The sequence below is a fragment of the Excalfactoria chinensis genome, chromosome Z, assembly GCF_039878825.1.
Source record: "Excalfactoria chinensis isolate bCotChi1 chromosome Z, bCotChi1.hap2, whole genome shotgun sequence".
NCBI lineage: Eukaryota > Metazoa > Chordata > Aves > Galliformes > Phasianidae > Excalfactoria > Excalfactoria chinensis.
The window spans coordinates 26,350,675-26,374,965 of record NC_092857.1 but is presented as its reverse complement, the minus strand read 5'-3'; the positions used below and the strand labels follow the sequence as shown (position 1 = coordinate 26,374,965).

General features: G+C 39.2%; 1 protein-coding gene across 2 annotated transcripts in view; it reads right to left on the bottom strand.

Moving 5' to 3' along the window:
• SLC1A1 (solute carrier family 1 member 1) overlaps positions 1-18,959 on the bottom strand; it is a 51,012-nt gene extending 32,053 nt beyond the window's left edge. The window contains exons 1-2 of one of the 2 annotated variants that reach the window (XM_072358983.1): positions 18,843-18,959; positions 4,087-4,227 (exon numbers count right to left, since the gene is read on the bottom strand). In XM_072358983.1, the coding sequence (XP_072215084.1) occupies positions 4,087-4,213 (127 nt within the window). In that variant the 5' untranslated portion in view covers positions 4,214-4,227; positions 18,843-18,959. Of the gene's footprint in view, positions 1-4,086; positions 4,228-18,390; positions 18,707-18,842 lie in introns of those variants that run through there. The other variant, XM_072358982.1, reaches the window with a different exon arrangement.
• Between the last annotated feature and the right edge of the window lie 5,332 nt (positions 18,960-24,291).

Genomic DNA, 24,291 nt, shown 5'->3' with positions numbered 1-24,291 from the left:
AGTGCTATTTAAATGCCACAAACACATTCAGAAATAGAATTCTTTTATTTCCTACTTATGTGATCTAACGAGACTACCGCTGGATTAGCAAGCACCAGAGCAGAAGAGCTGAAGACACTAACTCATTTCACATTCACACACAGTGAAACTACTAGCAGCTCCACAGTGACGCAGCTAGGACAGAAGACAATAGCTGCCAGTGCCACAAAATGAGAGTTGAAAGTTGGTGGTAACCATGCTCCATGTGTCTTAAATATATTTCATAGTTTTATCAGCATAACTGAAAGCCTTAAATAATACAGAAGCTGTCTCAGTTGTGCCAGTTGTGCAAGGTCAATGATACTGATGGGAAAGGAGTAGATGATTGTTACAGGTGTAATTCAAAGGGGATTGTTCTTTAATAGCACATGACTCTGCAATCCTCCCTGCTTCAATGACTGCACATGAACAGTGAGGACAGGACATCACGCATCCCCCAGTACAACTGAAAGTAAAACTCATTAATAGTAGTGTAACACCTTTCATCCTTTTTGAGTTATCTGCCTAAGCCCTGGTATCTATTTTATTAATATTCTTGTGGCTTTCAAAACACAGAAAGATAAGAGAACAGGTATTTCAAAAGGCAGTCTCTGAGTATATTAAGCTAGATCAGGGCTTCCCCAGTAGGTGGAAACTAGTCTGTTTGCTTGTAAGGCACAGGGTGTGTTAATAATGCATCAATAGAAGAGCATCCCTCAATAGCTGCACTGCTTGGAATAGCACAAATGGAAACTTCTGAGGTATGGTCATCCAGGAATTATGATACCAAAAGAAAATTGCTTTCTTCCCCTTCTGTTCCTACACTCCTTCAAAGTATTTTAAATCTGTGACATTTTATACCCAATAAAGTACCAAAAAAAAAAAAAAAAAGGAAGGTTGTCTAAACCTTTCTGATTTTTAAAGATAAACATGAGAATTAAGAACAATACTGTTAACACTCTTATTTTTCTCACTGCATTCCAACTCTTTTATCTCCTATTCAGTACATTTTGTCTCTCTTCACAAAACTAAACAGCAATGTAACAAAGCAAACTCATAACTTCCCAAAAATAGATCCAGGCAAAACAAGGTGAACAAAGGAAAAGAACAAACATGTTCAAGATAGCCTTCTATCAGACATCAATCAAGATTCTCTTCCCAGTAGTTAAGGAGTACAGACTAATTAGATTGAAGTCCCAAAACTTACAGTAAGGAAGCTGAAGATTTCCCTTTCTTTCCTTCTTCCTAAAGGGCACCTAAAAATAGGTACTTTCTAAACAATAATTTCTTCTTTTAAAGTAGTAGTTCAAATAAGCTGATCTGGTTTGCTGGATATCATGCTCAGCACAGTCACAGTTCTGTATGTTATAGCAGCCGTCTTGAGTAAAATGTTATGCTCTTCATTATTAATCTAACCATGCTACTACAGAAGGAAATAGAAAATACAAACTATTCCTTCACATGAATGGTGCATCACTGTGCTATCAGTGAGTTTGAAAGTCAGCAATCTAAAGGAGATTCAATAAGACTACATACATACTTTGGATTTGTTGGGTATTGGGTAGGTGGTGCCTGCGTGCACCTGGGGTGGAGTCTGGGAGGTCACGAGTGTCCGACAGGGGCAGTCACCTGGACCGCTATATAGGGTTAGTTGCAAGGCATTAAACTTGTACTTTTGGCGTTACGCACTGTGTGCGAGTCCCATCTGTTCCCCATGTGCTGAGGCACGGTACTTTCACACAGCAGCCTTAACTTGTTGCTGGATCGGGAGGCGACAGGATTGAATTACTAGTGTGGACTAACGGATCAGAATGAATTAAACCTATACCTGGCATCCATTAAAATAACTAAGAGAAGTTAACTGGTTCGTCTCTAAGCCACACTAACTTAAAAGAGCATCTCACTACTCAGAGTCTCACATTCTCAAATAAAAGATCTATTAAGCTTTCTTTTCAAATGTTTCCCAATAAGCAAATGCTTAGTGCTTTTGCTAGTTTTTTATTAGGCTACAATTCAGCCTCCAAAACAAGTAAATAGAAAAACTGAAAATTTCAAACAGTACATGTAAAATAAATGTCAGTTAATGCTTTCCTTCCTTTATACTCTGAGGAACAGAGTTAGTGAATGAAAATCACATTCTGTAAAGCTTTCTATTCAACCACAAGAGGGAGAATTTTGTCTTCAGTTTCGAAAGAGTGTAACTGTGCTCTTGCTCTAACTGGGAGAAAAAAGTTCTCACTGACTTCTTAACACAAGAATTCCCCCAACAAGTTGTTAATACTTAAACCTTCAAAGAAATTTCTGAAATATCAAGGAGCTATTTCCACAATAAATGCATTTGCTGTGCAGAATGAGTTACTATGGATTGGTAGACAGTTCACTGTCTTAAAAGTATACGTATGAGATGTTTTTCAGGATTGAAGCTGACAGACTAGGACATTCTAATTTTCAAGAATAAAACTACAGATGGTACTTTCAGTAACTAGTCACCAAAATCCTATATTTTGACATAAATTACATTCACAAAATACATTCCTGCTTTTACGGGCATCGAAACTTTCTAGGTGCCTCTGGACCCAGCTACATGGTCTAGCTAGAAATATGCACCAAATGGTCAGCTGCAATTGTGTCTGTGTGCACAGTTTAAGCCTGCTGCAAGGACATAACTTGGCAACCTTTAACCTACTCTCCTGGTAAGCTAACTTTCATCCCTTTAGCTTACCAACAACAAATGTGTGCACAGAAGATTTAGTTACTGTTAAAAATTAGTTACTCACTAATTTTATACTGCAGTAGCTTCATTTGCTTTGGGGCTTTAAATATCTGTCACTAGACACACGAACATGTACACAGGTCTGACAGCTGTGATCACCATATATACACCCAACAGAGTTCTGAAAACATACATTCTCCTGCCTGCATAATGTGCTGGTCCTCAAGATGGGGACCTCTGGTCCCACCCAAGGGCAGCCAGCATGCAGTGTGAGGTGCTATGCTTCTATGCTCAGTGTTTAGTCAATAACAGTGAGGTTACTTTTGATGAAAATTCTTTGTCTTATTCACTGGAAAGTTCACCATCAAATGCAGATTGTGTTGTTAACACTAACAATAAGGTGCCTGCCTTGTTTACAGATGTAGATGAAGGCAGCCTGGCTCTTCCTTTAGTTTTCCATCCCTCTAGTTCTCTTATCCTATACAGTAGTTCTTGAAAACATGCATCTTGCTTTGACAGTAAAATTCAGCTCTTGGAGAGAAAAGGCAACAGGGTAGCAACAAACATCTTGAGTCACTGCAGTAAGCTAGAATAGTCACAACCTTTGCTCCCTCTGAAAAGGTTTGAAGAATACAGATAAGCTTGTTTGATTTTCTTTACCTTTTTGTCTTAAAGTTTATTTGACATACAGTTCTGTCTCCTGATTTTCAGTTTGCTCCTTCAGATCTTTCCAAATAGTTCCTAATGGATGAGTTGTTAGCAAATTTTACTATGACAAGAACTCACCTGCTACTTCCAAGAGAGGGAATTTATGTTCTCTTTCTATAAACTTGCATGTCCCAATATTCCTTTGAGCCATCTGTATCAAACAGATTCTTTTTTTTTTTTCCTTCTTCTTTCTTTTTTGGGGGGGGAGGAGGGGGGAATGGTGAATTTAATGGACATACATATATAGGAGTTTGCACAGACTAGGAAAAGTTAGGTGAGAAATCTACTCTTTCTCTGACCACAAGGTATGAGATCACATCTTCTTACGAAATGGTAACGAGATCACTTATAATAGTTAATCCTGTACCTGATAATATGCAGTTGCAGCTTTGAGCTTACAATCTGCAGACATTTAGCCCACTCCTGAAAACAGGAAGAACTGATAAACATGGAAGTTATTACCTTAGTTTTTATTAACTTATCCTTCCAAATTCATTTTCATTATTAACAGAGAAGTCTAATCTAAATGTATACATAGTTTTCATTACATAGTTTCATCAAGTTGTTTTTAAAGATTATTTCATTGCGAAAGAAAAACTAAACCACTGCGATAATCCCATATACAAAAAGCCCATTTCCAATCATACCTGTGATCATACTTGATATGATTAATGGCAGAATGATGAGTTTGAGCATTCTCATCAGCACCTCCCCAGGAAAGGAAAAGTAGAATTTATCCAGGTTAGACAGCTTGCCATATTCTCGTACCAGCATGCCAACTCCAATACCTAAAAAACACATAAAACATGACAAAATTTAGCAGTAATTGATAGGATAGACATGGGGAGAAGGGAAGAAAGGTAAAAGAAAACAAAACAAAAAGGTAGGAATAGACATATTTTTATAGATGTGGTGAAAATTCTAAAGCAAACTGGAGACATTTCTTTTGGTCATTCATTTTCTGTACTATATATTGATTACAGCAAAGGTAATAAACACACAATTGTGAAGTTGGATGACTTTTTAGATGTGTCTTTGAAAAAACCTTGATTGTACTTCTAATTATCAGTTCAGTCCAGCACTGACACTGTACTTTTGCTCTCTAGCTCTCAAAAATCCCTAATTAGCACTAATAAACAGTATAATATATAATCCTTATTGCATGTTTAAGAAACAAAGTGATAAAATATACTGGATAATGTATGCTGATGAAAACATACCTACTCAGCAGCAATATTTTCAGTAATTGACCCTCTACATAATCAGAAAAGAGTGTGACTACAATCACTAAATTGATTTAATCATTTCCAGGAAAATAATCAATGAAAACACCATTAAACAGATTTCACACTCATTCATCTGCATGACCAATCTACAGAATATCAAACTATCAGTATAATCAGTAGAATTATAGAATCACTGAATATTTTGAGCCGGAAGAAACCTTTAAAAGTTATTTAGTCCAACTCCCCTGCAGTGAACACTGGCATCTACAGACAGATCAGGTTGCTCAGAGCCCTGTTCAGCATGACTTTGAATGTCTTCAAGGATGCAGCATTCATCACACCTCTGAGCAACCTGTTCAAGTGTCTCATCACCGTTACTGTATTGTTTTTTTTCCTTATATTCAATGTAAACCTCCCCTCACTTAGTTTGAAATCATTTCCTTTGTCCTATCATAACAGACAGAGCTAAAGAGTCTGTCCCCTTCCACTAGATACTGAGAGGCCACTATCAGGTCACTCCAGAGCCTTCTCCAAGCTGACCAGCTCCAGACCTCTCAGCCTGTCCTCACAGGGGAGATGTTTCATCTCTTGGGTCATTTTTGCAACCCTCCTCTGGATGTGCTCCAACAGGTCCACAGCTCTCCTGCACTGAGGACTTCACATCAGGACATAGTACTTCAGGTGAGGTCTTACAAGCACAGAGTAGAGGGGCAGGATCACCTCTCTCAACCTGCTGACTACACTTCCTTTGATGCAGCCCAGGATACAGTTGGCTTTCTGGGCTGTGAGGGCACATTGATAGCTCATGTCCAGCCTGCCATTTACCAGTACCCTAAGGCCCTTTTTTGCCTTGTACTGATAGAGCAGATTGCCACAACCCATGTGCAAAACCTCATACTTGGCTTTGTTGAATCTCATGTAGTTCACATGGGTGCACTGCTTAAGCCTGTCTGGGTCTCTCTGGATGGTATCTCATCCCCGAGGCATGTCAACTGCACCACACAGCTTGCTGTAATCTGCAGATTAATATATTTCCAGTTTAGGGAGAACGACGTTATAGGAAACTGCATCAAATGCCAAATATATGACATCAGTGGCTCTTCCCTTGTACACTGATACAGTTAAACCACCGTAAAAAAAAGCCAATAGGTTCAACAGGCAGGACCTGCCCATGGTGAAGCCATGCTGGTTATTTTGCATCACCTTCCTCCTTCCACATCCCTTAGTATAACTTCCAGGAGGATCTGCTTCATATTCTTCACCAGCATAGAGGTGAGGCTAAGTGGACAGTAGTTTCCTTGGTTATTCTTTCTACTCTTCTTAAGAATGGGCCTTTTTTCCAGTCACAAGGGAGTTCACCTGATTGCTATGACTTTCCAAGCACCATCAAGAGAGTCTTGGAGAATACGTCTACCTATTTCACTGGGGCCATAGACGTATGAATATTTAGGTTCCTCAGGTGCTGATGACTCAGTCATGATATAAGGTACCTTCTTACTTCCTCTCATCTTTGAATTATATGAATAAACAAATAATTTTAGCTGTTCATACAAATTGCAGGTAAGAATTTATAACAATAAAATAAATCATAGGCTTAAAGATGAATGTATTTGGTTTGACAGGTAAACCTTTACTTTCCATTTCACCACTAGCTACAAAGCAAAAAGCACTGGTATAGGAAATACATTCAACAGTGCTCAGGAAGCTTTACCATGGTTATTTCCATAAGCAATTGCAGGTGCATGTTTTGAAGATACTCCTGAATTTACAATTTTCCATTGCACTTCAATGAATTATATTTTGGTTGCTTACTCTTTATTTGTTCTTCTCATTTTCATTCTCTGGTTTCACAGGAACATATAACAGTTTACACAAGTGTTTGTTTGCCTTCAGCATCTTATATCCTATCTCTACTACAGAAGTCTTTTTTTTTTTTTTTTAAAAGGAAACATCAATATCACATATGAACTTTGAAATAGTCCTGGGTAAAGTGACTGCTAAGAAATCCAATTTCTAACAATGATTCCATGAGCAACAAAGAAGCTTTCACTATTCTCTGAGTGCTGAAAGATATTATTCATACGAATAACCTCAAATAAGTTATTAACAGTTTCACTGAAATAAATGTAATTGCTTACAGACCCTTTTTATTTTAATGACATCAGTGACATGTATTTTACAGCACAAAAGCTCAAGCACATTCAGCCTACCTTCACCAGGTTCACTGACTCATGTAAACTTGCAGAGCCTCAGCAACACTACTAGTGCCCAAGACAAACAAACCTCTTCCCTCGGTTTTATTTTAATGCTACACAAGGCATTTAAGTTAGATATTACACAGGAAGTGTGCATAGAGTAAACAGGCTTATAGGATAGGTCTTTCATTTCAAGGGATTGAAATTATGGAAGCAAACAAAACGAAATAAATCATTTGCCATAAACAGATTTAGGCAAATCCATAGATAACTGGTCTGAATTTTTAGTAGTGAAGAAAGTAGACAGGAATCCCATATAAAACAATCTATCAGAGAAGAAAATCATTAATATTTTCACCTGCAAAGTGGGAATTTTTGAAAAATTCCTCCCTAAAGATTCACCATGGGGGCGTTTTGTGCTAGATTTGTTCTGCTATCTGCAGGTTAGTTAACAAAAAAATGTAAACTAGCTACTTCCACAGAATTTGCCTCTAATAACAGCAAAAAGACTATGAACCATCTTTTCTCTGCACTTGCAAAAACAAGTTAAACAGAGGAAGATTATAAACTCCTATCAACTCTCTAATGTTAATAAGGTGAAAGAAAACAAAAATGTTAACCTTTCCAGGCAAATATGCTGCTCTAAATAACCATTAAGATTTCTGACATAGGACTGATCTGTGTCAGAGAACAGACAACTTAAACTCTTTGCAACATCTCCAATCTTAATAGTCTTAAAGATGCCCTTCATCAGATAAGACACAATGATCTCTGCTTCTAACCTAGAGGCTAAACTGCGTTCAATGTGTTGAAAATAATTACTCTATACTTTGAGACAGGACCAAGTAAGACTAGTCAGCTTGTAAAATGACCACACATGTTGCAGTTGCTAAGGCATTGATCCTGCAAATACCAGTGTAAACAGCTGAACATAAGCACATAAGCACACTTTGTATCTTCACACTACTCACGTGATTGATAGGATTGATAGGCATATGCCTAAACTGCAGCAATACTAGACAATACAATTGTTAAAAGTTGTGCAATTCCATTTTATAACAGGCTACAAGGCATTCTACCTCACATATAAGATACAGCTTTAAAAGGCTGTTGTACAGATATTACTGCATTTCTGAAGTATGCAGGAGATTTTCCTTTCACATATCTTTAAACAAAAAAAAAAAACAAACATTATTTCCATGCCCCATAACAAAAAAACAGACATCTAACTGTACCAGCCTCATTCTAATGCCAGACTCCTCCACTCCTGCTTCGATCCTGCTAAGATAATGACGCGAAAGACCACTGAACCTAGACATATTCCTCAAAGAGTAACAAAGTTGGACATCCACAATGCATTGCTCATAACAGAAACAGGAATATCTAGCCAAAAGGAGTCAGAACCATGCCCTCAACAGAAGCATTTGTCTGAAGAGAGTAATGTCACCAGCCCTGGGCAGATATATACACCGAAGGTGTCCCAGCAATAACTCAGGTGACTAAGCTGTGTGTGTCATCAGGGGAGAAACTGCATGTTTCTGAGCAGGATCAAAGGAAGGGAATTATTTGTGATCCTCTGCACTTTGAAAGAAAATTTAAAGAGGCAGCATGTTCCGTTTCTTTCTTTCAGCCAGGAGTGTTACTCTGAGCAAGTGTGACCGCATCATTTTCTAGCTGTGATTCTTTCCTTCCAAGCAGCAACAATTATGTTTCACCAGCTGGAAAGTTTGATCATTTATCGGGATTACTAGAAGACAGAAAGTCTTGTAGAATGCCATATTCCACCATTTCTGATGATAATTCTTCTAGGTGTAATAAGTCCTAACAACCACAAAACACCCTGCAAAAGGCAACATCTCTACTATTTATTATGACTTCTCCTTTCTTTCTATTTTTCTCTTTTACATTTATGGAAAAATTAATTTCTTCATTTCTAAAGCACAGTACATCATTTTCCTGCTGTGTTACTCAATGTCCTGTTTTCAGCTGTGACAGAGTCAACTCCCTTCCTAGTGGCTGGTATGTTGCTACATTTTGGAGATAAGATGAAAACAATATTGATGACACACTGATTTTCTAGTTACTGTGCAGCAGCCTTTACTTAAACATAGCCAAGGACTTTTCAGCTTCCTACAACCTCCTGCCAATAGGGACCTGGATGTGAACAAGCTGCTGGGAGGAGGCAGAACCAGGACAGCAGACCTAAACTGACCAAAGCAACATTCTGCACAATATCGGTGTCATGGTGAACAAAGAAACTGGGGAAGCAGACTGCAAGGTTTGCCTGCACCTGGGGACCAGCTGACCATCAGTCAGTGAGTGGTAACCTGGTAAAACATATCTTGGAAGATCACTAACTTGTTAATTCTGCTTATCTGCAAATGTAACTCTGACATATGGACATCAGATGAAAACTAATTTATCACCAAAGTATGTCTTTTTCAATACTGCTGTTGCTTCTGAAACCTTCTGTAAGGAAAAATGTGTACTATTTGCAGTGAAAAAACTACAGAAGTACTACATTTCTTTTTAAGTAATATGCTGCAACTTGTTACATAATTTATAAATGAATAATAAAAGAAATAGAACTTTTTAAAAAGATAAAAAAGATAAATTATCTCTGGGCTCATCTGTGCTAGCAAGCATTGGGTAAGTCACAAACTGTATTACAATTGCAGTAAGCTTGTAAGAATCTGCTGTCCTCTCAGGAGCTACCTGAGCAACCAATGTAGAGACTACTAACAATTTTTTTTCTGCATTACAGATAGTTATAGCTAAATCCTTAGGGTGGGTATTTCTGCATAAAAATGCAGGGTCACTGCAAGTTGTATCTTGCATCTAAAAGCTCAGAGCTACTAATGTAGTTAAAACAGACCAGGACAGGCAATATAAAGTGACAATTAATTGCATTATGTAATTTTCTTTGTGGGTTAGATGATCTTCACAACATAATTATACCTTGGAGAACAAGACAACATAATGCTTCTTGGATTTACTTTCTCTAACAGGTCAAACAACTTAGAACTTAGAAAGAAGTAACTGATGCTCATACAAAGACATGCCTAGCAATCAACAGGATTCCCTAAAACGTTATTTGGATTCATGGATGACAACTGTGACATAGGGTTGCATGATGTTAATTGGCAGGGAGTTATCACTCCACTAGGATGGACAGACTCCACAGAAAATGCAAACAGTCTTCACTACTAGGTTTATTAAGGGAAGGTTCCTTAGGAATGAACCGTAAGAAGAAAAACAAATTCAATATCTATTACTGGAGAACAACCAGTCATTCTGAAAATGACCTATTCTGAATAACACCATGTTCCTCTCTGAAAAATATGGAATCATAAAATCATAGAATCATTTGAGATGGAAGGGATTTTTAAAAAGTCATGCAGACCAACTCTCATGCAATGAATAGGAACATCTGTAGCTAGATTGGGTTGCTCAGAGCCCTGTCCAGGCTGACCTTGAATCTCCAAGTCTCCAAGGATGGGGCATTCACCACCTCTCTCAAAAACTTACTCCACTGCTTCATTACCCTTTTTGTAATTTCTATTTTTTTTTTCCTTATATTCAACTAAATCTCCCTTTAATAAACAGAAACAATTTTCTTTGTCCTATCACAGCAGACTCTGATTACTTCCTCCTTATTGCCCCCCTCCAGACAAGTAAAGGCCACCATAAGGCCTCCCTGCAGCCTTCTCTTTTCCAGGCTGAATTGTCCCAACTCTCTCAGCCTGCTCTTGTACAAGAAATGTTCCACCCTTTAGATCATTTTCATAGCCCTTCTCTGGACACATTACAACAGGACCATGTCTCTCCTTTACTAAGTCCACATCTGGATGCAGACAGAACAATGTTATGGGAGACCATGCCAAAAGCCTTACTTGAAATCCAAACAGATTATATCAGTGGCACTCCTGTTGTCAATAGATACAGTTACACCACCACAGAAGACTGCTAGGTTGGTCAGGTAGGACTTGTCACTGGTGAAGCCATGCTGTTTATCTAATACTAGTCAAAGACACAGTTCTGCTCTTTCCTGTTCTGATTTTAATTTGGCATATAGAAACTCATTTCAGTGGAGTATCGTTGGTGATTCTGCCTAGTATTGATAAGATAGTGGGGGGCATGGGAGGGTATTTAACTATGATAGTAGCACAGAAAGACTAAAACAGAAAAAAACAAAAAACAAACAAACAAAAAAAAAAACAACCACAGACAAGCATAATGGATCAATTCTGATATTATTCAATTGTTCTGCAGCAACATGGATTATGTTATCAACAAAATGATTAAGCTTTTCATTTTCACATGCTTTGCTGTTCAAATGACAAACTAAAATACAATTACTTATACTGGTGAGTCTTAGTTGTGTTATCTTTATAGCTGATGACTCATAGGACAGAAAAGGCTCGCAAAGAAAGCTTACTGATTTGATTTAAAAGTACAAAACATTCAGTATAAATACATCAACTTGTAGTCCCTGCAGGCAATAAATTTGCAGTCTGTGATGCAGTCTGAGTCCTTCAGAAATATTCTATAACACGCATGTTTTTTCTGCTCTCTCTATAGAGTTCCCATAATATTACCAGCTATCTATTATCTATAGCAGAATACACTGTGAAGCTACATAACTTCAAAATGGAGAGTGCAGAATATTACCATGAACCTGTTAATTCAGCTTTCTTTTGATTACTTTAACTTTTTGTAATGCTACACATTTTGCTGCTTTACATTTTATTTAACAATACTCTAATAAACACAGTAATTTGGCAAATATATATATATATTCCTGGAAAAGTACAGGCAACTACTGAGGTATAATTTAGAGTTGCTGAGCCCTAATTGTATGGCAACAAATCTTAACTCTCTAAACACTGCTGTTGCCAAGGCTACTAGCTTAATGACAAATACATGTAAAGAAAAGTCCACACAGAAAATCGTCCAGAAGAATATGGTCCCAAAACGAGACCCTGGTTTACTGAAAAATATTTAGTGGGAAAGTATTGGAGGAAGGTACACTCATTCCTCAGCTGTGGTGAGACTCTGCTGTGTTTTCTTGCCGATTAACCTGCTATGGGCGCAGCAGCTGTAAATTCCTTCATGCAAATAACACAATGTCATCTGACTGCAGAGTGAGGAAAGTTCAGGTGGACAGTAAATATCTAAGATGGATTTTTAGGAATGAAGTAGATTAAGTACTTGCCAGAGAGGAATAACCAGCTTTTCTACTAAGGCGTATCCCCCCACTATTCACAGCAGGTAGGAAGATCTCTGCTGCAAACAAAGTTACAAAACTTCTATTTTCTTTTCCACAGGAGCCTGAGGTCAGGCCAATGATTACACTGACAAGCCCTTCCACACTGCAAACCTACAAAGGAGCCACCACACCACTAGTCAAACCAAAGCTGTTTACTTTGAGCCTATTTCATTCAACCAGGAATAGGAAAATAAAATCACAGAAGACTGGCTACATAACAACTACAGTTCTACAGAATCTGTGTTCCCTCAGGACTGCAAAATACAAGCTACAAAGCACTATGATAACCAAAAAGTCTCCATTTACCTCAGTGTAGTTCCTAAGGCAGTTGTGAACATATCTTCACTTACAGAGAGAAGACTAAGGCAAAAAAGTTGTTGAGTAACTCAGCCTTCCCCTTGCCCACAGTCGCCAGGTATGCCTTCTCAGACTTTCCTTTTCTGGTTGATGTATCTGCCAAAGTCCTTCATGTTCTTCTTCACTCCTCCTGCAAAGCTGGGCTTTCCTTTCCCTTTTACCGTCCCATAACAGACCAGAGACATCCCTGCAGTCCTCCAGGGGTACCCATCTCTGCTTCCAGAACCCATGCATTTTCTTCTTGCTCTCCAGTTTGACCAGTTCAGCCAGGCTTGTCTCTGGTCTGCCCTTCCTGACTGTCGACACCCATGATGGAGAGCTTTTGCACTATGGGAAGTCTCCTTAAAATCTGCCAGCTCTGCTCCCCTGTCCTTGAGGACAGTTTTCCAAGGGGCTTTGTTGAATAACTCCCTGAAGGGATGGAAGTTGGCTTTCTTAAAATTTAGCATCCCGATTTTACTCTTTGCATGTTCCATTTCCCTCAGGAGCATAAACTCCATCACTGCATGATCACTGCTTGATCACTGCAACCCAAGCAATCTCCACTCTCGATGTGACCAAGAAGTTCACTTGAGTTGGTGAGCAGCATGTCCGTTTATGCACCTCACTGGTGGGGCTGTCTATTATTTGGATCATTAAGTGATCCCCAATGCATTCTAAGATTCACCTGGATTGCCTGTAACTCACTGTGGTACTTTTCCAGCAGATGTCAGAGTGTTTTATGTCTCCCAGAAGGATGAGTGCCTGCAAACTCAATGCCTACTGTAGCTGGAGGAAGAAAGTTTCATCAGCATTCTCCACTTGATCAGGTGGCCTGTAGTCTCCACCAACCAAAACTTCTGTTGCCTTGGTTTTTAACTCTCACTCATAAGCTTTTGGCCTTCTTGTGGCCATTATTGAGGGTCTGCTCTTCAAATTCTATTTCTTGATGTAGAGGGTAGCAACTTCTCCTTCCTGACCTGTCCCTTCTGAAATAGTTTGTAGCCATCAACAGCCACACTCCAATTATGGGAATCATCCCACCAGGTTTCAGTGACAGCAACATTAGTGTTTTCAATTAGCATGATGGCTTCCAGCTGCTCCCATTTGTTTCCCAAGCTGTGTGCATTATCCTGGAGGCACTTGAGCTGGGCAGCCCACCTTGTCACTTTCCTGAAGGATAACTATTTTCTTTGAAGCATTTCCTGTTAGTTTCCCTATTGCTTTCTGTTGTCTTAATGGTGCCTGGCTTCTTGTCTTGATTAATTCTTAATCATCTTGAGACAATGAGGCTGTAATAGAAATACAGCTTAGCTCTTTCATAACTTTTCAACCAACTTGGTGACTGTATTTGTTTTTCTTAGCAGCAGATTAGGAGTTGTTAGGTTACAAAAGAGTCATAATGCTTAGAGCAGTCATTTTCACTTTCATTTGTTTCTGATCTCAGAGAGATTTGCCTTTGAGTATTATGTAAAACTCTTAGATGAAACTATTGACCATTCTGCATTTTACTTTTTGCTTAAAAATAAATAAATAAATCGGATATTCTTGCAGAATAGCTGGGCTTCTCACATTTCTGAACCAAACTGCATACAGTGTAATAGAGAATAAAAAGCAGATAAGTATTACAATTGCCTAGAGAGGAATAAAATGCTACAAGTGTCATCTGTGCTACTCTAAACCACAGCAAGAAGAAAACAGAGCCTCCTGTTGACACCAACAGTTTATGCAGGATGCCTGGTCTTCATCTGTTATAAATTTCAAATTAATAAAATGCTATGCTTCAGAACATATGATTTCTTTCTTATGTCTGCTGCACACTTACACTTCTCAGAAACCTGCAGGACAGTAATTCCTTTCCTTTAGTATATTCCCTTAATTTATACTTTCCTGCTATGGACAAAAGAGTTCTGACTTTGCTAGGGCAGCTCGAGTTAGTTAATCTGCTTCATTGTTTTTAACACACTGTATTGCATAAGCAGAAAGAAAGAGTACAATATAAAACCCAATCTAACCTAAAAGGCCAGCTGTTTTTTTTTTTTGTTTTTGTTTTTGTTTTTTTTGGTAAGGTATGGTAAGGTAATATACATAGTTCTGATTCATAACATATATATATATATATATATATATAACTACAGGGAGATGATACAACTCAGTACTACAAGATAATGTAATCATTTTAATTAAAATGAGAAAAAAAAATGGAATATGGGCTGTTAGGATGATATAAAGAGATGGAGGCTGTACCATCAAGTGCTGTAAAAAAAGCATAGTGATACCACTCCAATTTTCTGCATTCCTTATGTTATGAATCAGAACCATGTATATTTCAATCTCTCAAATGCAGGTAGAAATGGAGGTGTGATGCTAGTCACAATCTTCCAAGATGGGAACTACACAAACAAGGAGTCTGTGTTGAAGAGACTGACTAAGCTTCCCTGCTTTTTCAGAAACAAGAAAGCAGATATTCGAGAATGCCAGCGATGCCCACCGGCCTCCTCCCTCTTTCAGTCACTTCATTTCTGCATAATGCCACCATGTCCCGTTTCCTTATTTCTGCAACTCTTCATTTCACCCGTTCTGCGGACGGCCGTTTCTCAAGAGCTGAGATACCTTGGACAGCTCCCGGCTCTCCCGCCTCCTCTCGCCTCCTCTCCTCCCAACCGGACCATCCATCCAGTTACTTCCACATGGCAGTGGCATGTTGCTGCCACTCAGTGCTTAATTCCATAGTACGCAACACTCATACTTCAATTTTCATCTATTAAAAAACAAAGCAAAAACAAACAAAACAAAACAAACAAACAAAAAAAAAAAACAACAAAACCACACCTGTTCTGATGAAAAATTGCTCAGGAATGCATGCTACATGCTACTAGGCTATGACCCACAGACTAATGAATCAATATTTACACATCACTTTTTTTTTATTTTTGTTGTGTTTTTTTTTAACCTTTATTATTTATTTGGTGGTATTCCAGCAGTGACCTCTTGGAAATAAACTGAGTAAGAAATAGATGAGAATTTTATGAAGTGTGACTTAAAACTATGCCTTTTCAATCATCCTTTGGAAACCTGTTTCAGGGTAAGTTTCAGGGTAATTTATGCTTTTCCCTCATTTGATTGTATAAACTGGAAGCAATATACATTTCTTTATTAAAGGAAGCCTTAAAGCAATCCAACTTGTAAACTGCTTTCACAGGCTCAACTGCCTTGGTTTCAGTAAGGCCAACAGAACAAAAAGACAATAAGACATCTCTCATTTCCAGTTACCTACATAAGGCTGCTACTCTGCTGCACCTCTCTTTCTGACACCTAGAGAAGGTCAGTGAGACTGAAATAGTGCAGGTGAGCCAAATCTTCACCCCCTGCTTGAGTCGCCAGTCAACCAAGAGGATGCAGTGTGTATGTACCTCAATTATGTACTAAGAACAAATGAACACTTGAGATCCAGTACTCAGGTAGATCTCTCGCTGAAATTATACAAATCCCTGAACTATAACAGTCTCAGAATTAGCCATGAAATTGAAATTCAGTCAATTTCAAACTCCAAACATGACTTCAGAGGCCCTCATCAATTAGTTTGGTGGTCAGAAACAGAATTTCTACTAAGGTACAAGAGCTTTGTAAATAAAGTCCAGTGTTTTAAAAAATGCAAATAGCAGGCATACAGTCAAATGTTTCAAATGTAATTACAGCATAACTATTCCTAAAGGAAGAGCTGTTTGGAGTTAGGAGAGGTCTCTGCCTTTTCAGAGATGAGAATAAAAAGTAACCAGGAGAATTTTTCAGCATAGGAAGGCTACTAGCAAAGACAGACATACCTTGCTATGATGCTGAGCATGATGTCATCGAAGTTCTGGACTATCAGACCCTTTGCAGTATAGTTTGACAGCTTTTGCATTATGCTTACACAATGGTACATCTCTTATCTTTAGCCCTCACTGATGCATACTTCTTCGAAAAGCCTGAACATATTTTCTGCTTACAAAACGATGTCATACTCTTCTGCCTATGAATGTAGTTGCTTGTAGTTGCTCCAAATTACACCAATCAGTAAATCTCAAAGCAATTTCCCAATGCATATTTCAAAAGTACAAGTATGTCGTTAAAAAGTGTTTGTGGACTCTGAGTATATTGTAAACCCTGAACCTGTACAAGGTGACATGTAATATAACCAAACCATCTTTATAAGGATATATTTCACATTCTAGAAACACTGAAAAAAAAAAGACACACAGCTCACTGCAAAATGTAATTTAGTCCAGAAGACAAAGAATTTTTATAGACACTCTGCCATATCATAAAGCTCCCCTGAGTTCTGAACTACAATTACAGTGTAGCAGGTAAAATGTTCAAAGACACAGTGTGAACCCAGATACCCATCACTGTCTCAAGACAAATGCCCATGGGGTATTAGGGGCATTAGAAGCAAACTGTCAAACTGTCTTCCGAGCTCCCACATTGCTGGGTTCTGCGGTATTCAGCTTGGTACTCTACCCACACCCACTGAAGATGGTGAGAGGCAAATACTTTCTATAAGAGAGAAGTAAGCACATAAGCTCACAAAAGAGAACCTGGCAGGAGCATACAAGAAGGTGATTGCACACAAAAACACACAGACACCTCCAGTTGTTACAGATTTACAATACAATCTCTTTGTCCTTGTTATACAGAACTTACAGATATACTTCCACTTGCCCAAGAGGCAAAAGTAAATGGAAATCTTTTGGATACTGAATGTGTGGAGGAAGACACACGTATGCATATACACGCACCTCTGATTATAGCTTATAAACACATAATTCTCTCCCAAACAAACACACTCAGAAATTGATACATTCCAGAGGGAACCCTAATCAGCAGAAACATCACCTGTCATTATCAAAAGTTATCAAGTGCCATTAATGAAGCACCTAAAGCAGTCCTTCCCTACAGAAGCAATTACATAAAGGAAGGTCTCCAGACTTAAAATAATAATAATAATTAAACAATAATAATAAATAAAAATAATCACCAGAAAGTAACCAAGAAAGCGTGTGGCTTAAGCCCTTTGCCCTAGTCATTTTGTCAGAATCTCTGAGCCCTTTTGCCAATCTATTGACCAGAAAGCATTCAACTTACCCCTTCAGAAACTTGCCAGCAAGCTGAGGAGTAATTCTATCTTTAAAAGGACCTCCCAGAGAACCTCACTGTGTCCTGTGTACCACTGTCAAACTTTTCTGCCCTCTCAGACCATCCTGCAGCTGTTACAGTGCTTTCCTGCAGCAGCCTAATTTGCAGCAAGGCTCCCACTTGCATCAAACTGCCAGCCCATCTACATCCCACGAGTACAGCTGGCTCTTTGTGGGCAGTCCTCATTCATAGGCCTTCACCTTTCTTTGACATGCCACTCACAACCATGCTTGCAAGGCCAGTGTGCCTTCTGTCACTAGCTACGCAAAGGCAGCTCAAGACTCAGCCCATCACAGGCCTGCTGAGGAGACCCACAGCAGCCCGGTACAAACCGCTACCATTTCTCCAGCAGAGCAGTACCCTTGTGGGTTTTCCTTATACAATTTTATCCTGCTAGTTACCAGACCTTGCGACGAGCACTGCCTACGACAGATGGTGGCAAAGGAATCAGGCCCAGCCTGCCGCCGCGGCACCCTGTCACTGCAAACCTATTCTCCGTAGTCACGGCTACACTGCGCCCCGGCCGCACCGCACCTCAACCCGCCTGGCATCTCATCGCCAAGGGAGGGCGGTCAACTCCATGCCTGCCGTTAGAACCGTTAGCGCCGGCCGCGGCGAGAGACTGGTGGCCCCCGCCCCACACCGCACGCTGTCCAGCCCTACTACTCGAGCTCCGGCCTGGCTCGTTCCAGGCAGGGCCGGGCGGGGGGCGAGGACACCGAGCTTTCTCTCCCCGCTTCCCTCACTTACCCAGCAGCACGGCGACCACCGTGCTGAGCAGGAGCCAGTTCTTCCTCAGGAAGCCCGGGCAGCTGCATCCCTTCCTGCCCGCCTTCACCATCGTGGCGGGAGCGATAGGGATCAGCAGGCCTGGAGCGCGCCAAGACGCGCCGCTCCGAGCCGAGCCGCCCTTCTCCGCGCTTAGAGCGGGCAGGCAGAGGAGGGGTGCTCACCTGGCAACAGTTGAGCCCGACCCACAGCCCGCCCACTGCCCGCCCACGCTGCCGCCCGCCCCCTGCCTCTCTGGCTGCGCTGCCGACCCCCGCCCGCTCGGCTGGGATGAGGCGTGAGCGGTGTTTGTCCCGAGCTTCTCAAGGCGCAGCCCCTTCTTGCCAGCGGAGGGCTCGGGAAGGCAGAGCAGAGGGCGGGGCCTTCCCACCCTGCCCGCGGGGTCGCTGCCCTCAGCGCGGTCTGTCTCTGACCCTGCAGCGTGGAGCAAAGCCTCCCTCTCTAAGGGCAAAGGGGCGGGTGAGTCGGCCCGCCCCACGGCAGAGAGCTCGTCCCGCGGTGAGGAGTCCCCGTGTCTCCGTGCAGAAGTGGACGGGGTGTTGCGCTATGGCTGTTGAAAAACCGGCGTCGCTGTCACTGGGGATAGCTTATAGTTAAATAGCCAGGTGAAATGTTCTGACATGTACTCCTGGCGAGAAAATCGAGCCTGGGGAGTACAGAAATGGTTCGTAGGATTTATCACTGGGCTTTATACCAAAAGCGTTCATTTCTAGGTGGTGGTCTCCTGCTCTCTGCAGCTCATAAGCACGACTGATCTGTACAGTATTGGGACTCATTTCCCCATGGGGTTTATAGTAGGGTCTTCAATATATGTTCATAAAAGTAATGACTCTGATTTTCAAACATGGAGATTAATCACTAAATTAAATGGGAAAGAAAAAATAAAATAAAAAAAATGACATGAGTACCAACAGGTAGAAGGAGAGTGCAGAATGAAAGTTTAATTTATATCATTACCCTGACGCTACTGACACTAGCCTTATTTTTCTAATGTCTTGAGCACCTGCAGTAATTTGTCTGCTTCTGTCACCATCAGGGAAATGTAATTAAAAAAAAAGAAAAAAAAAAAAAAGAAAAAAAAAAAAAAAGACTAGTGGTAGAAAGGGAGTATCACTTTAGTTTAATTAATTAAAAAAAAAAAAAAGTCTACTTGAAAGGAAAACTGGCATACAGCCATGTTAAAAAGCTGCAGAAAAAAAAATAATAATAATAAAACCAACTAATGCACAGAAACAGCAAGGAGCAGCATGCTAACATACAGAGTTTAGGAAATACTACTGGCATGGAAAAAGTGCAAAAAGAAGATGGGCACATTTCAGGGGTTTCAGGATGGTAAGGAACAGGCCTATGAGAACAGGGTGCATTTCTTTTTTCTTCTTTTTTGACGTGACCTTGTAGAAAAGTAAATTACAATTCATATAGAAACCTAAGGGAACATTTTTTACAAGGCTTAGGCAGGTGAAATAGAGCTGTTTTAAACATTCTCATGAGCAAGCTGTTTTTAATTTGATCTTCCTGTTACAAAATGACAGATGTTGGCTTTGGTCCTGGATATAGAGTCAAGCTGGCAGTTTCGGTATGGGGAGCTAAAAAAAACCTGTAATAAAAAATGTTCCAATAAAATGCAAAAGAATTGAAGCTGGTGGATGACTCTTGAAACACTGAATTAAAATAAATAAATAAATAAATAAATAAATTAAAATAAAATAAAACTAATATTTTGTGAGATCAGCATGCTATGAAGTTACCAAACATGCTTGCTGAGCAAACAAAAATACAAACTTAATGTAAACAGTTTTTAGCATGTGATAGCAAGGCATCCTGCATTAACTATGAAGTGGATAAGATGTATGTATGAAAAGATGTAAATGCTCTTTAAATGTCTAAGTGATAAGAATATACTATTTAGCCACATTTCTATTAGGAAGTTCTCAGAATGTGTGGTGGGTAAATTTGTATGAATGATATGAATGACAATATGGTTTAAAGTTTTTTGTTCTAAATCTGTGTTTAATGCTAATGAGAGGCACACATGAATTAATCATGAAAATTAGGGCATTTGCATGGGGAAAAGTGAAATACATTTACGTGTCTGACTCTTTTCTTGAAGGCTATCTGCATTACTTTGTTGTAGATCTGAGTTCATACAGAAATGCATAAATAGCTTTTACTTTGCTAAGTTTTTACCACTTCTTGGCCTGAAATGTATTTAGGTATGTGTCAACATTCATTTACAATATGTAGAAATGTCTTAACAGCGTTTTAAATGAATTACTTAGGAACATAAGTAATTTCACAGCTAGAAATATTTCCTAACTGTGAAATGCCCTTTTAAGGCATCTGAATGTTCCAGCACTAGAAGAAGCACAGAGGTCCTGCAGAAGCATATACAGCACAGTGTAGTGCACAGCATAGCAGGTGGAAGAGTTCTTCTTCATACTCCTTTGGAACTGTAGATATCAAATTGCATCACGGGGAAATGCTGAATTTAAGGGGACTTTTTAATTGTTGGTATTGCATCTTTGAAATTACACTGATAGAAATATTTAGCACAGAATTTAAAAAAAAAAAAAAAAAAAAAAAAAAAAAAAAAAAAAAAGGCTAATATTTTACCTAGAATGCAGGTAAATGGGAAGTTTACAGCTTTTTTCTTTTTTTTTTTTCATATCATAAAGCCAGAGTCCTCATAGGAAATGTCAAAACATAAAGTAATTGGTTTCTGTCTAATGCCTATAATCTTTAATGAGAAAATAATCGAGTAGGAAAGATGGTGTTTGTGAATAGTGTAAACATTCCTAGTTGTCATCTTTGGGCACTGTACAATATTGCTGCTCTGCTTTCTTTTATTACTAATGCAACTACAATTCCTTTGTCTTTGGAATACAGTAAGCTGAAAATTGCATATTTTATGTAGTTAGCTAAGCATAAGCCACCAAATGCTGCATCTTTATCTCCAAATTCCAGAATTAGGTTATTAGCAATGTTACCTTACTTTGGTTCTACTCTTCATCCTTCTTACCAAATGTGAAGGCTGAAATTGGAGATTGAAATCAAAACAGTGATCCTGGGTTGCAGTTCAGGAAGATCCAAGACTCAGGGAAGCACATAAAGCTGTTCATTCTGGACATTAAAATAAGTAAATAAATAAGACCTAACTTTGACATGATCTGGTTGTCCCCTAGGGCAGAGCTGACAGGGTGCTGCTTTCTGTTTATGTTTGGGAGTACAGTTTTCCGGGCAATGGTGTCTTTGTTCACAGAAAACTTGTTTAATACGAATCAAGTTAGACTTAAGGTGTTGAAGGTATATAGGTGAATACTCTCCTAGTATATGTGATTAATTTGATCCACTTTTTACAAAAATTTTAAAACACATATTTCTATTCCAGTAACTGTTTCTGAAACACAGAGGAGTCCTTTTATCTACTTCTAACTTCCAGTAAGATTGCCAGTAGCTTCTTTATCTTCCTTTTGCACTGGCTTTTCTGCTGTTGTACCAAACACACTCTAACCCTTATCGAATTAGTCATTCATCTCTGTATTTTCTACAGCTGAGGGCTTAGGTTTTATTGTTTTTTTGTTTTGTTTTCTTTTTTTCTCCCCAGTATTGCTCATTTAAAGATCAAAACACATTCTGTTTAGGTCAAATGGTATAGATTTGGCCTAAAATAAAATACCGTTAAGTAAAATCCTGTGCTAAATCCATGAGATTGTTAAAGTATACATTAGGGACATTAGTATATATCATTAGTATATATTAGGGACAACAGAATCACAGAAGGAGGATGACCACTGATGCTGGAATGTTTCATTGCTAGCCACCTCATAATAAATATTTTCTCTTCCAAAACCAACTTTGATTCCATTAGCTAAATATTAGTTTTATCAGCCACTTTACACTATGATTTTAGAAGAATTCACCCATGCCCAACTAGCACAAATGAGTAATTATAAAAAGCTATTAAAGTCTCTTGATAATAGTGCACCTGCTTGCTTCATTTTTAAATCCTTAAAGCCACTGTGTTCTAGTTCTTCCTCTCCCCCCCCCCCCCCCCCCCCATTTTATGTGAATATTACCACAGATTTTGTTGAAAATTGTTTTCTTTATCATTTTAAGAAATGCAAGCAATTCACGCAGTACTTGTGAGTCTGCCTGTCTGCATAGCTTGTATGTTGTAAGAGGACGGGGTAGCAGAGTGAGAAGGTGGAGTAAAAAATCAAGATTTTAGTGATAGATATATTTTCTTCACAGAAGTTTGAGGAAAAAAATATACGCTGCAAGTACAGAAATTTTCCAAAGTCCAGCAGTTCTCACCAGCTAGAAGGTATTATGAAATAGCTGTGAGGTGAGCATGAACAAGCAGCTGTAAAAATCCACGTGCATGCTATGTAATTGTTTTTAAAAACCGTCCTTCTTTTTTGTTAATAATTTAATTTGTGAAGTGCATGAAAAGAGCTAGACCAGCATGACTGTGGTCTTCCTTTGTAAATACATAAAAGTCAAGAAGGAATTTGAGCGACATACACTTCCCACTGCACTTTGCATTAGCTTCATATGAGAAGGGTCTTTGTTAGTACTAAGAAGTAAATTCATTATGCACGCTGAGTCCAATCTCTCCTGCTAAAGCAGGTACCCTACAGTAGTAGGGTATCAAGATCCACCTGGATCTTGATTATTTCCATATAAGGAGGCTCCACAACTGATTTGTCAACCTGTCCCAGAGCACAGTCACCCTTGTAAAAAAGTTCTTCTGCATGTTTGTATGGAACTTCCTATGTTTAAGTTTTAGGCCATTACTCCTTGTCCTATCACTACATATCACCAAGTGTTCCTCCAAAGCATTTAAAAATGCTGGGCAGATAATAGTAGGAATGAGGTTTGTGTGGAAGAGATCCCTTCATGGGCAAAATTGTTCAGAAACCAATTTTTAAATATTTATTGAAATTCATTATGAACAGCTCCAAATGTAGGCTAAGATTAGATCAGACAGAGAAGACAAACCAGCAAATGATCATCTGATTGATCATCTGATTAACTGTCTGATTAGTAAGTATCTAAGTGTGGGAGTCAAGGAGACATTATCAACCTCTTCTTACAAGTCTGTGGGGACAGGACAAGAGGAAATGGCCATAAACTGGAGCATAGGAAATTCCACAACAATATGCAAGGGAACTTCTTCACAGTGAGGGTGATGGGGTGATGGAGCACTGGAGCAGGCTACCAGGGAAGTTGTGGATTCTCCTTCTTTGGAGATATTCAAGACCCACCTGGACACCAACCTGTTCAGCCTTCTGCAGGGGGCATGCTCTGCATGATCTCTGGAGGTCCCTTCCAAAACCTACAATTCTGTGATTCTGTGATTCTGTGAAATGAGGTGCAGGCTGACCTTTAGATTTCTGCAGTAGATTCCCACTGTCTCAGAAATAAATGTACACTACTCATAGCAAATGACTAACAGGAATTTGAACTGGGCTTTGTACATGTTTCCAAGATCTTTGAGCAGTGGAACAGACATGTTTGCAAACATGACTTGCTATTGGCTCTCTGAAAGGGAAATAATTATATTTAACATTGTTTTTTGGGACTCCAGTACCTACAAGGTATCTGCATCTCAGCACAAGTGTTCTTTTACACTAGGACTTACGTCCAACATCCAAAACCATATGAAAAGGCAAGACCTTACTGTCCTGGCACTCAACTCATATTCTAGAAAAACTAGGAAGTAAAAGTATGTTAAATACATTTTGTTAGAGGAGTAATAAATTGTCCCCCAAACAAAGATGAATTACCTTGCTGTGTTAAAGTAACACTGTTTTTGTCTCCGCAGTGTGAAAAGAGTGCATTCACTAACATACAGTGACT